The sequence below is a fragment of the Pogoniulus pusillus genome, chromosome 5 (assembly GCF_015220805.1).
Source record: "Pogoniulus pusillus isolate bPogPus1 chromosome 5, bPogPus1.pri, whole genome shotgun sequence".
Classification (NCBI taxonomy): Eukaryota; Metazoa; Chordata; class Aves; order Piciformes; family Lybiidae; genus Pogoniulus; species Pogoniulus pusillus.
Genome location: NC_087268.1, coordinates 7,293,573 through 7,307,722, shown reverse-complemented (window position 1 = coordinate 7,307,722; position 14,150 = coordinate 7,293,573). Strand labels below are relative to the sequence as shown.

The window sequence follows — 14,150 nt, the reverse complement described above, 5'->3', positions numbered from 1 at the left end:
TAGCACAGACAAATTTGGAGCTATAAATAACAGTATAAAACTACAGGTTGTTAGAGATGCAGGAACAGGATGCTCCCACTCTCATGCTTTTAGTGTATAATCACATGGTGGAGTTAAAGAGCACAGTTCTGCAAGGTGCTAAGTGCCTCATGCAAAGGAGCCACCTCCCTCCAGCCCAGCTTCAGCTAGAGAGTAATCAGTATCTTGCAGGATCAGATCAGTTTTGGAGAAGAGCTCCCATAACTCTTAATGAGTTGTGCTGCAGCTCTCTCTGTAAGGACACTGTCAAATTGAACCAAGGATTTTGAAATGCAGCATGCAAGGTGAAAAGCTTGAATGCTCTTCAGGTGCTGCTTAACTTCAGAAGACATTGACAAAGTTAACCCAAACTGGCTCAGCAGCCAAAGAACATACAGTAAACTGGGTAGTTCACAGGACCTCAGAATATCAGGGGGTGGAAGAAACCCAAAGAGATCATTGATTTCAACCTCCCTGCCAGAGCAGGACCACACAATCTAGCACAGATCACAGAAGAACTCATCCAGATGGGCCTTGAAAGTCTCCAGAGAAGGAGACTCCACAGCCTTTCTGGGGAGCCTGTGCCAGTGCTCTGTGACCCTTATGGTAAAGAAGTTCCCCCTTGTGTAGAAGTGGAACCTCTTGTGCTGCAGCTTACATCTATTGCTGCTTGGTCTATCACAGGGAGCAGGTTAGCAGAGCCTGTCCCCCTCTTCTGCCAGCCAGCCCTCAGGTATTTATAGACATTTATTAAATCCCCTTTCAGTTTTCTCTTCTCCAGACTAAAAAGCCCCAGGTCCCTTAGCCTCTCCTCATCAGGCAGAGCTCCTGTCCCCTAATCATCCTTGTAGTCCTCCACTGGACCCTCTCCAGCAGATCCCTGTCCTTCTTAAACTGCAGTTGGTGTGTTGCCTTTCCCTCAGAGACCATTGTTGGGCCCTAGAGTCATTCTGTGATCCCCAGTGATTGAGGGCAAGTGAGGACACATCTTCTGTGGGCACCTTGTCTGCAGGTGAGTGCCATCTGGTACAGTGAGGGCAAGAGAAAAGGAAGTGAGGCCAAGGGAGATGAAAGGAAATAAGCAGACAAACCTGTTGGCTGCACACTGTCTGACAAGAATCCTGGCATCAGCCATCATGTCTTACTCTTACAACAATGATCATTTGTTGTGTCAAACACCAGACAGGGGCAGGGCAGCAAGGAGCAGAACTTCAGTGTGCCACAAGTCTTGCATAGTGTGATTAGGTTAAGAACTGTCCCATCAGTACGTTAGCCAGTGTCAGTCATCCTTCCTCTCTTCTCTCTTGTATATGGCTGGTGACAACTCTCTTGCACCTCTGCATGTGACCTTGTTCAAGTGCTCTTCGCAGGACCCCACTGAGGCATGGGCAACTTGTGAGTAGCTCCCAACTACTGATCTTTCTCTGCTCCCTCCTGTTTTCTCCCTCTAAAGCCCCCACATGCTTCCTCTGTTGCTCACTTCCAACAAGTATTTCCTGGAGGAAGTGTACCCATGGTGGCTGAGGCACATGACAAACTTAAAGATGGGGACTTAGGAGTCAAATATTGATCACAATTTCCACATTATAGTGAAAAAACTTAACAAGGGAGTGCTAAAGTTGGAATGATTTTTAAGTGATACCTGTTTTCAGGATCATAGAATCATAAAATTGTTTTGGTTGGAGAAGACCTCCTAAGGTCACTGAGTCCAACCATCAATACAATACTACCATGGCCATTGAACCATATCCCAAAGTGCCACATCCACACATTTCTGGAACAATTTCAGGGACAGTGACTCCAGCACCTCCCTATGCAGCCTGTCCCAATGTCTGACCACTCCTGCTGAAAATAATTTTTCCCCAATATCCAACCTAAACCTCCCCCAGCACAATTACAGAACATTTCCTCTCATTCTATGGCCTGGTATTAGGGAGAAGAAACTGACCTGCACCTCACTCCCACCTCCTTTCAGGGGGTTGTAGAGAGCAGTGAGGTCTCTACTCAGTTTCCTCTTCTCCAGGCTGAACAACTCCAGTTCCCTCAGATGCTCCTCATAATTCCTGCTCTCCAGACCCTTCACTAGCTTTGTTGCCCTTGAACTCCCTTTAGTTTAATAAAATCACTGATATACCTCTAAAGTACAGCAAAATGCGTGGTGAAAAAGAGATCTGTCTTATAGTTCAGTCCACAGCATCCCTCACCCCTAGTAGGGAGCTGACAAAGTCTGTAATAGTTGACAGTACACCTGACAAAAAGGAAGGTGAGTTTTCTGTGGCACAAATAGACTGAAGTTTATAACACACTGCATAGTTTTTTGGCCCTTTAATATGCTGACAGACAAAAGATGTGCTGAGAGAGTAGAAATTCTATAGAAATTGCCTGCTCCAGAAACCATCAGCAGTGAAATATTTCTGTTTTCATAAGACCAGAAAAAATAGTGGCAGTGTGGAGCTGAAGAAATGATCAGAGCAAAGCCAGGTCATAGATTCATAGAATGGTTTGGGTTGGAAGACTGTAAAGATCATCTAGTTCCAGTGACCCTGCCATGGGTAGGGATACTTCCCCCTAGACCAGATTGCTCAAGGTCTCATCCAGCCTGGCCTTGAACACCTCCAGGGAGGGGGTACCAACCCCCCATGGCAACCTGTTCCAGTGTCTCACCATCCTCACTGTAGAGAATTTCTTTCTAATATCCAGTCTAAATCTCCCCTCCTGCAACTTCAATCCATCACCCCTCATCCTGTCAGTACAAGTCCCTGTGAAAAGTTGCTCCCCAGCTCTCCTGTAGCTCCCTTCAGGCACTGGAAGGCTCCTCTAAGATCTGCCTGGAACCTTCTTTTCTCCAGGCTGAATAGCCCCAATGCTCACAGCTTGCCCCTATAATGAAGGTGCTTTGGCCCTCTGGTCATCTTCATAGCCTCCTCTGGAGCCTTCAAAGTGCACTTGAGCAATGGGTGTAGAGATGAGTTTGGCAGCCCAATGGAGCAACTCCAAATGAGCTACTTGTATGAAACTGAACTGATGCTAAATATTAAGATAAATCATCTGCTGAAATCTATATTAGAGATACCAAGAAGCAATATTCTGGCAGTTAAGAAAAAGATACAAACAAGCAACAGTGGGACTATGTACTGGCACTGAAAATGAAATACCATAGACATGGAACTTTATGACGTGGCTTATTGGCCGTGGTGGTATTGGGGTAATGATTGGACTCAATGATCTTAGAGATGTTTTCCAAAGCTAATTATTGCATGGTTCTCTAATTTCTATGAAAGCCCTCACAGGGTAAATGCTCTGAACAGGAGGGAGAGGCTATTCCATGTGGAGAAAAACTAGCTTACCCTAAACTTTGCAAATACTTCAGTGAGGGTTCTAAATCCTGTTTGGTCCTGCTTTTGTGCATGTTGAAAGGAGGACCAAGGTAGCCTTTCCTTTTCCTGTATCTTTACCAGAATGGTAGCTTGCTTTTAAGGGTTCAGCCTGCTTCGTAAACCAGAAAGCTTTTACCCCAACAAGACAAGTTGTAAGTACAACATAACCTCTAATCTCTCTGCCTCACAAGACTCACCACCCTCTTGCTAACTCAAGTAAGGAGATGAGGAAAAGAGAGGTCACCACTACTTTCTATGGGATTTCAACCCATTTCAACAGAAATGTTTCTGCAACTATGTCATAGAAACATAGAATGGTAGGGGTTGGAACAGACCTTTGAAGACACACAATTGCTTCATTGTTCACAGTATCACAGTATTAGGATTGGAAGAGACCTCACAGATCATCAAGTCCAACCCTTTGCCACAGAGCTCAAGGCTAGACCATGGCACCAATTTTCCTAATATCCAACCTAAATTTCCCTTGGAGCAATTTCAGGCATCATTGTAACTATCCAACACTGAAACTAGTGATGAAGCCCTGGGAAAGCTTTGCTAGTTCAGTCACATTCTTTTTTTACTTTCTTGCTACTCCATTTTTACTGATGAACATCTTGGGTTGAAGGGACTTGATGATCTTAGAGATCTTTTCTGTCCTTGTTATTTCTATGAGTATAGATTTAAAACTGAAACAGAAGACAGTGACCATTTAAAACTACATCTACAGAATCCAGTGATGTCCAGTTCTTGTTTGTCTTACTGCTTCATTATTCCTGACATGGAGGTTATGAGTGGAGCACAGTGATAGATGTCTGTGGATCTGAGTTAAAGACTTAACACAATGAAGGCTTACTCCTGAAGCTGTTATTTTCATCAAGGCTTCCAGATGCAGAAGAGATGCAAACTCCTTGGTCAGACAGATGAGGCTGGAATATTTTACTTTGGAAACTAATGCAAATTCACTGATTTTCATAGATCTGTGGACTGGTTTGTGATGGTAGGGACATTAAATATCATCTTGTTCCAATTGGCAGGGACACCTCCCAGTAAACCTGTCTGCTCGAGACCCTGTCCAACCAGGGAGGGGGCATCCACAACCTCTCTGGGTAACCTGTTCCAGTGTCTCACCATCCTCACTGTCAAGAATTTATTCCTAATGGCCAGTCTATACCTCCCTTCTTCCAGCACAAAGCCTTGTAAAAAGTCCCTCCCCAGCTTTCTTGTAGGCCCCTGAAACCAGGGCTCTACCTTGCCATGCGGGTGTCAGGAAACTGCAAGTGGGACCTGATAACCTCTGATTAAGGTCAGAGCAGCAGTGTAATGACTGTTAAACTGTTACTTTTAAGTGGCAATGTTAGAAATGAAGGGAAAGAATCCTATCACCCAGAGGAAATCTGAGAAGCCAATTAAGTGCTCTGGCTTCAGCTGGGGGAAATAAAAAGAAATCCTTGAAATCTTGCATGCTGATGGTCTGGGGAGGAAAGAGAGGGGAAAAAAAAACATTTGCTTAGGTTTATGGAAAATAATTTCATAAATTATTGTTTCAAAAGTCTTCAGACTCCTTGTGTTAAGGGTAAGATCTCTGAATTAACCCCCACCCCAACCACACAGTCTGTTATTGTGAAGGATCTTTGGCTTAGACAAATTGGATTGATCCAGTTAATAATGTTACATGCTGATCCTTAAACAACTCCAAATCTCAGCTTCCTGTTTTTAGCTGCCCACACAGAATATTGAAGCACCTCCTTTCTTTCCTTCTTTCTTTTTTTGTTGCTTCCTCCCTAAACCTCCCAGCAATTAAATCCACCAAGTGAAGCATTTTGGAAAAAGGAAAAACCAAGTCAGTAGAGAGACAGATATCAGTGAAGGTTTAATTAAAAGGGGAAGCTGTCATCCCTAATTAGGAGAGGTTGTTCTGACTGGAGGGTGTTCCCCTTGATGCCTGAAGTCTTTCCTAGATCAAGTAGATGCTGATCAACTTGCATCTCCTAGTGGCTCTGGTTAGCAAAGCAAGGGTTTGCTGCTAAAGAGATGGGGTTATTTCTGCCTGGAAATAACTGTCCAAGTGCTTTTCTGGGCCAGTGGCAGAGGCAGGGCTGGGTCTGTTCTGCTCCTTCTTCCTGCAGCTGAGTGAAGACCACATTTATTCCCATTTGTTGCTTTTGTCCAGCTGTTTCAGGTGGAGAATGTGACTCAGATTTTAACTACCTCTGCAGCACTTTTCCTCCACACTTGCATTTGAGTTCCACAGGGGTTTCAATTAATGCAAGAATAAGGGAAGAGAAAAAGTTTCCTCCTCCTACTCTTGGGACGGTTACTTCTCTTTATATTTGCACCTTCATTTTGTTAGTTTTAGTTTTCAGTTACACATTTCACTTATCTATTCCCTCTTCTGGAAAGCTGCTATTTACTTATCTTTTTTCTAGCTGTTCCTGTGTTTGATTTGGTTTGGGTTTTTTTTTTCTCCACTGTATCTCTTTAAAGGTTCTTGAAAAGATCAAAAGTCTTCTGACTTCTGATCTGTGCAATAACACAACTCTCTCACTGCTCATCTTTAAACTCTGTTTTGTTTTTAAGGTGAGGATAGGGAAGTGAACCAGCTCTACTACTCTTACAAAATGGTGGTAATTAAAAAACAACCAAAAAACTAAATAACAATAGTAAGAAATAATAATAAATAATTGCAATAACAAAAATAATAGTAATAACAACAGCATCTGCTTATCTTGTTGAGAAAGAGTTAAATGATTTCCACTGACCAAGTCAAGCAGATTGTTATTCCCTTGATGTGTAAGTAAGGGCACAGAGACTTGGTTCATCTCACTTGCAAGTTGCTGAGTCATCTTGAAATAAGATCTTCAGGCTCTGCTAAGCACATAAAGAAGTTCTGAGCTGGGTTTCTAATCCAGAAGACACGTGCATTTTGATTAAACTCCACATGAGTCAGGCTATTGTTAGAGAAGTGTGGATCTAGTCAGAGTGAGCAAAAGTAGTCTGAGAATAGTGTTCCTGAGAAAGCTGGTGCCAAGTCATGAAAGTTCCAAATGTGCTGCTCTTGGCAAGCTGGTGTGCCAGCAGTCATGCTTCTTATGTAAATGGGTTCTCTAAGCCAGCCTGAAGCCCCATGGAATGAATTCACAGGAAGCATACGTTACAACACATCAGTATCCACATCGTAGCAAACTAAACAGACCTGCTGTGAATCCCAAAAGGGAAGCTTATGAAATCCTGGCATGTGGCTTTGGAGGTCCTGGTCCTTATTTGCTACAGACTTTACAGAGAGACTGTCATGAGACTTTAGTCAAGGCAGAAGATAATTCGAATTGAGCTACAGTTTATCTAAGTTCTCTGTGTTCTATCTGAATCAGAGAATTGTAGTGGTTGGAAGAAACCTCTAAGATCATTGAGCCCAACTGTCAATCCAAGACTACCACGGCCAGTAAAGCACATCACAAAGCGCCATGTCCGCACGTTTCTTGAACACCTTCAGGGCCAGTGACCCCACCACCTCCCTGGACAGCCTGTTCCAATGCTTGATGACTCTCACAGTAAATCTGTACCTCCTGGGCACAATTTCAATCACATAGGTGTACTGTTGAAACGTCACTGAACATTATGCTGTCACCATTTCATGAAAAAATGGATTTTTTTCCCCTATTGCTATAAAGGAAAAGCATTCACAGAACACATCAGGTTGGAAGAGACCATCGACGGTCATCTTATAGAATCATAGAATCAACCAGGTTGGAAGAGACCTCCAAGATCAGCCAGTCCAACCTAGCACCCAGCCCTAGCCAGTCAACTAGACCATAGCACTAAGTGCCTCACCCAGTCTTTACTTGAAGACCTCAAGGGACGGTGCCTCCACCACCTCCCTGGGCAGCCCATTCCAATGCCAATCACTCTCCCTGTGAAGAACTTCCTCCTAACATCCAGCCTATACCTACCCTGGCACAAGTTGAGACTGTGTCCCCTTGTTCTGTTGCTAGTTGCCTGGGAGAAGAGGCCACCTCCCACCTGGCTACAATGTCCCTTCAGGCAGTTGTCCATTCACCCTGAAGAGAGCAGGGACATCTCCAACCAGAGTGAGTAGCTGTAGCTGACTTCATTCATTTCTCTAAGTTCACAGAATTGTGAATTCATAGAATGGTTTGGATTGGGAAGGACCTTAAGGTTCATCTACTTTAACACCTTCCACTAGACCAGGTTGTCAAGGCCTCATCCAACCTGGCCTTGAACAGCTCCTTGAAGGTGGCTTGCACAACCTCCCTGGGCAACCTGTTCCAATATCTCAGCACCCTCACTGTAAAGAATTTCTTTCTGATATCCACTCTGAATCTCCCATTTCCCAGCTTCAATCCTTTCCATCTCATCCACATTTAAGTCTTTCCAGCCAGTAAATTACACAAATAGATGGTACAAGAACAAAAACTTGCCAACCTTTTATCTGGGAATAGATGGTAGCATCCATCTGCAAAGGATATATATATCACACAGCATTATGTACATGACTGATGTACCATTCCAGTCCTGATGTCTAAATTACTTTTCCTGCAACAGCTTAAGAAAATACACAATAAAATCTATGCCTCAGACTTCAGTAGCTACTGGGGGACTGTAACAACATCTTTCAGAACAAGGAATGAATATCAGATCTTTAGTGGGAGCTCATGATTAAATAATGAAGTTATGAGCCTAGCATAAATATTTTTATAGTGGATTTTATGAAGCCATAAAGGCCAAATCATTGTTTAATTTTATTAAAATGTGGGGAAGACGTCCAAATGGATAAAACATTGAAACATCTTTTGGCACATTAACTGAACAAGGTCTTCTGGGGACAGTAGAATAAAAGACTGTATAGGCTGAGTGTTTTGTCCCCTGAATCTCCATACTCTACTACCCCAGTTCCATCCTTCATCCTCACCAGGCAATGGAGGCAAGTGCCAGATTCTTTGGCCAGCCAGGTGTTGCCTTACACAGTGGGTAAAAGCTGAATTCTGCAGAAGAGGAGCATGCATTCTGTGTGTGTCCCTACTGCTCAGCTGCCAATTTTTATGAAGACTTTAGGAACTGCTAGCTGAAATGTCTTCTCTTAGAAATGTCATTGGAACATGCCAGTTGATTGGGAGGTTGTGGGGAAACAAGTTAAGGCACTCAGAGACTGATAGGACTGTGCAGCAGTTAAACTGCAGTGTGTATATAACCTGACAAGTTTAAGACATAGGTCTTAACAGTCACCAGATCACAGAATGGTGGGGATTGGAAGTGACCTCTGGAGGTCATTGAGTCCAACCCCTCTGCCAAGGCAGTATCACATAGAAAAGGTCACACAGGAATGTGTTCAGGAGGGTGTGGAGTGTTTCTAGGGAAGGAGATTCTACCACCTCTCTGGGCAGCCTGTTCCATCAGCCTTAAATGAAAGAAGTTCCTCCTCATGTTTAGATGGAACTTCAAGCTTGTGCCCATTACCCCTTGCCGTGTCACTGGGCACCTCTGAAAAGATAACCTGAGCAAGCTACTCCCTGTCTGCTAAGTTCTTTGTGCTGGGAGTGATGCCCTGTGACTGATAACTTGTGAAAAACCAACCACAGAATCAAAGGATCATTGAAGTTGTAAAAGACCTTCAAGATCATCAAGTCCAACTATTGACCTTACTTAAGCTAGTCTACCAGCGAGCCATGTCCTCAAGCACCACACCTGCACTGCTTTTTGCAGAGGTCTCTAAAGTTTCAGTTGCTGTCTAGACACATCTGCACGTTGCTAAAACTGAATAGGTCTTGGGGCTTGCTTGAGAGATAACTTGGAATAGTTCTTCCATGACTTCTGATGTGATTGAAACAGTAAAGTTTAGTAAAGCCAACAACACACACTGCCTCCCTCCTCTCCAAAAAGAAGACACCCCCACCCCCCCCCCCCAGAAAGCTCCCCAGCTTTTTAATGTGGAGTGCTTTCCCTGTTTAGACAAGGCTTAGGTTCATGTAACTTGGAGGGGAAAAAACCACCAAACTGTAGAAAGTTCCCCAGCTTTTTAACGTGGAGGTCTTTCCCTACTGAGGTAGGTCTCAACTTCATGTAACTCCAAAAAAAAAAAAGAAAATCCTAAGAACCTCAAGCTCCATAACTGCCCCCCAGCTTTTTAATGTGGAGCCCTTTCCCTGTTGACACAGGTCTCACATTCACATAACTCCAAGAAAAGCACCCAAACCTCAGAAAACTCCCCAGCTTCTTAATATGGAGCTCTTTCCCCATTTCCCAGGTCTTGGGTTCACCCAAGTCTTGTCTTACTTAAGAATGATTAACTACTTCCACAAAATACTGTTTTCCCTTACAGAACAGTACCCTAAATATAGTAGATATGGAAAAAAAGATTCTTCACAGGTATCTAAAAAGCAAATGCCAGCTCTGTATGCACAGTCTCATTAGTATAAGGAATTTAAGGAAGGAGAGAAAATGGTTATTTTTGGTTACATTCAGTAACACAAGAAATACAACTAGTAGAATCATAGAATCAGCCAGGTTGGAAGAGACCTCCAAGATCATCCAGTCCAACCTAGCACCCAGCCCTAGCCAGTCAACTAGACCATGGCACCAAGTGCCTCATCCAGGCTTTTATTGAAGACCTCCAGGGATGGTTGGTGGAGTAAGATGGTGAAGAGCAACCCTACCCTGGCAGTATCTGATTTATCCTGCTCTCTGCCTGCTGCAGCCACACCATTTGCTAAGCCCAACAGGTATTTTCAAATCTATTGACCAATACTAATAATAGCAACAGGTTCTCCACTGTCTGTCCACTGCAAGGCATTGCTGTTGGCACAGAACTATTTGAAGGCCACATTGTTCTTCCCTCTCCTCATCCTCAGCTATCTCATGGCAAACACTTTCCCTGTAGCTGTGACTGGGTCCTGCAATGGTATCATCTTGACAGAAGCCTGACTTTCAGAAACGGTTCCTGTCTTCTGAAAAGGAAATACAAGAAGCTGAAAGCCTCATTTTTTAATGAAACATTTCAGCATGTGGCTTCTGAAACATCCTCATGTTGAGAAATTGCTTTAAAACTTCTAATTGATTTAAAAAGATGTGCCTAAAAATAGGTATGTACCTAAAAAAAGAAAGATGGGAAATTTTCCTAACTATTACTCAAAAGCACTAAAGTGTTAAGGGCTTTTTTTTTGCAGTCCCCATGAAAAATAAACTGACAAAAACTCTTGGATGAGCTCAGGTTTTGTCCCACTCAAGAAAGTTAGCACTGATAAAACTTTACTGGGGAACACAATGCCTTGATTGAACTAAACAAAACACAGTAAGCTGAGAATTTCTGCCAGATTTGATATTGATGGGCTGGGGGTCTGCTCACCAGCTGTAATTAGCACATTTGTTGAGGTAGGTTAGTCTACTTAATAAAGTTTCTTCCTATTTAACCATCTGGTAACTGGCTGGGGGGGAGGAAAAAAGCATTTGTCAGGCATTATTTTATAGGAAAAGTACTTGGAAAACTATGTCAGAAACACTTCATACCAAAAAAGCAAACTGAGCTGGGGGTGGGGATGGGGTATTAGTGTGACAAGAAGATGGTGTAACAGCAGCAGACTCTGAGAATCCATAGTCTGCTGGGTCCAATACAGGAAATTAAAGGTTGGAAAAGCTTTGAAATGCTGATACACAAGGTATGCTGAGTTATCAACACTTTCTGACACTAAATAGAATTCTTTTCCTACTGAAAAGTGGAAAGGCCATCTCTGGAATTGAAGGTGTCTGGAGTAGCTCTGGCTATGACTGGGAACAGTTTTAACTTGCCAAAGAAGTGATTCGTGTGATGTAGCAACACGTTTTTCATTGCCTCTCTGAATTCCTGGAGAGCAATGACAGAGGGAGAGACAGGCAGCGTTTAATGTGCTGGGTATGGTGGGGTTTTGGTGGGGTTTTTGTTTGCTTGTTTATTTAGAGAGGTTTATTTGGGGGTCTGGGGGGGTTTGAAGTTAGGTTTTATACCAAGATGGCATTTCTGTTCTGGGAAATAGATTTTGATGATGCAGTATTGGCAATTCAGTCTAAACCTTACTACAGTGAAGAATAACCACTTTTGTGGGAGTTACAGATGTCTCTGTATGCTCTCTTCCAACATTTGGCAGAATATCTTATTCTGATTTAAGAAGTTAATAAGAAGGTGCAGACTTCTGAATGGGTCTCCTGGCTAGGAGGAATATGTATAACCACTGAACTGGAAGAAGGTAAGACAGCCATGCAGCTGCAGCTGGTGAACTGGAAGAGGGTAAGACAGCCATGCAGCTGCAGCTGGTGAACTGGAAGAGGGTAAGACAGCCATGCAGCTGCAGCTGGTGAACTGGAAGAAGGTAAGACAGCCATGCAGCTGCAGCTGGTGAACTGGAAGAAGGTAAGACAGCCATGCAGCTGCAGCTGGTGAACTGGAAGAAGGTAAGACAGCCATGCAGCTGCAGCTGGTGAACTGGAAGAAGGTAAGACAGCCCTGCAGCTGCAGCTGTTGAACTGAAAGAAGGTAAGACAGCCATGCAGCTGCAGCTGGTGAACTGGAAGAAGGTAAGACAGCCATGCAGCTGCAGCTGGTGAACTGAAAGTAAGACAGCCATGCAGCTGCAGCTTCCAAATCAATGCCTTTGGGACAATCTAGGATGTTAACCAGTAAAAATGGGATGATAGAGCAAAAGCAGGCAGATGTGCCTTTAGAAAAGAGGGATTGACTAATCCCTAGCTAAGCCACGGAAGGTGCTCAGTATTAATCCAACAACAAAAGGTGATAGAAGGAGCCATAGAGTGTGTCTGTGTTGCATATTCTTAAAGCATTAATACCTATGGAACCAGCCAAATGCTTGCTGCTGTACAAAATGCTTTGTTGAAAAGCATTATATAAATAAACCCTCAAGTTATTAAAGCACACTGAAAAAAAGAATAAAAACCTGAGTTTTAAAGATAAGAAACTATTCAACAGGCATCAGGTTGCCTTTACACCATCTTCAACATGACAAAATGTACTGGGAATGGAGCATTCCAAATTGCTTGCCTTATGCTTGTGTTTATTTGATCATTTTCTACCTCTGAATCATTTCCATTCCCTCTGAACAGTCAACACTGGAATCCCTCTGAGACATCGCACCGAATGCAGGAGAGGAAACAGCCATAAGCAAGCCAGCAAGTTCAGAACGAGTTCTTACCTTATTCATGTCAAATGTATAAAATACTTGTTCAACATAGTTGTTAGCTTCTGGAGTAAGTCCATGTAGATCCAGGACATGTTTAAATTCATGCAGACAAAGCTGTCCAGATGGGCACTCCCTCATAAATTTTGTGTACCAGTGGTGAATTTCCATAGCATTGATGTCATCTGCTGATCCAGCAGCCCCCATGGCGTCGAACATACCAAGTCGCCTTTTTCAGCATTTATTCAGCCAAATGTTCATTCTTGCTTCCCAGCAATGCTCTCTCAAACGCCAACTCTGCCTCTAAGAGGCACTTTAAACCTCTTACAGGTCACTACCAATATAGACTAAGTAAATATAGCACCCTAGCAAGATTACTGGCGCCCAGTTTTAGCGCATCATGGTTTTATCAGCTGATTACTGTCTCCCTGCACAGTCAGGTTCCAGAGCCTCAGCAGCTTTTCACAGAATCACAGAATTGTTTTAGTGGGAAAAAAAACTCCAAGATCATTGAGTCCAACCACTGACCTAACATCATCATAGCTATTAAACCATGCCCCTGAGTGCCATGTCCACACATTTCTTGAACGCCTCCATGGATGGTGACTGCACAAGCGTCCTGGGTGGTCTGTTCCAATGCCTGACCACTCTTGCAGGAAACAGATACTTTCCTGGCACAATTTCAAGCCATTTCCTCTTATTCTATCATACTAGAGAGAGGAGGTCATCTTACATTGGCATCTGTGTTGCCAAAGCTATCTCAACTGGATTAATATTAGACAAGCAATGACTTTGAGAGTGGTTTCTAAATCTTTGTTTTCATAACTCACACGGTTTTAACTGAACCTTCAGGCCCACTTGAACATTTGGGTTCCTTTTGTGCAGCTTTCTTGTAGTGACTGATTTTTCACTTTTCTGACTTCTGTATATACCATGGTCCAAATCACAGCATCACAGAATGGTAGGCTTTGGAAGGCACCTCTAGAGACCATCCAGTGCAACCCCCAATCCAGGGAAGGTTCACCTAGAAAAGGTTGCACAGGATGGTGTCCAGGTGGGCTTGGAATGTCTCTATGGATGGAGGCTACACAACCTCTCTGGGCATCCTGTTCCAGTGCTCCATGGCCTTCAAAATAAAGAAGTTCCTCCTCATGTTTAGATGAAGCTTTTATGTTGAAGTTTGTATCCATTACCCCTTATCCTGTCATGGGTGCCACTGAAAAAAGACTGGTCCCACCCTCCTGACATCCATTCTTTAAGTAGTGATCAGCAGTGATGAGATCCCCCCACCTCAGTCAGCTCTTTTCCAAACTAAAAAGCCCTGTGTCCCTCAGCCTTTGCTCATAAAAGAGATGTTCTAGTCCCCTAACTGTCTTTGTAGCCCTTTTCAAACAGCTCAACATCCTTCTTGACTGGAGAACCCAGAACTGGATGCAATACTCCAGGTGTGGCCTGACTAGGACAGAGTAGAGGGTGAGAAGAACCTTCCTCAACCTGCTGGCCACATGACACAGCTTTCAGGCTCAGGTAGTCAGCCAGTATATTGAACTTTGTTGAATTCTTTTGGCAAGTAAAGAGC

General features: G+C 43.4%; 1 protein-coding gene across 1 annotated transcript in view; it reads right to left on the bottom strand.

The window, feature by feature from the left end:
* The window catches only part of GUCA1C (guanylate cyclase activator 1C), a 39,432-nt gene extending 25,934 nt beyond the window's left edge, over window positions 1-13,498 (bottom strand). The window contains exon 1 of the mRNA XM_064143122.1: window positions 12,587-13,498. Coding sequence (XP_063999192.1) covers window positions 12,587-12,790 — 204 coding nt within the window. The 5' untranslated portion in view covers window positions 12,791-13,498. The remainder of the gene's footprint in view (window positions 1-12,586) is intronic.
* Between the last annotated feature and the right edge of the window lie 652 nt (window positions 13,499-14,150).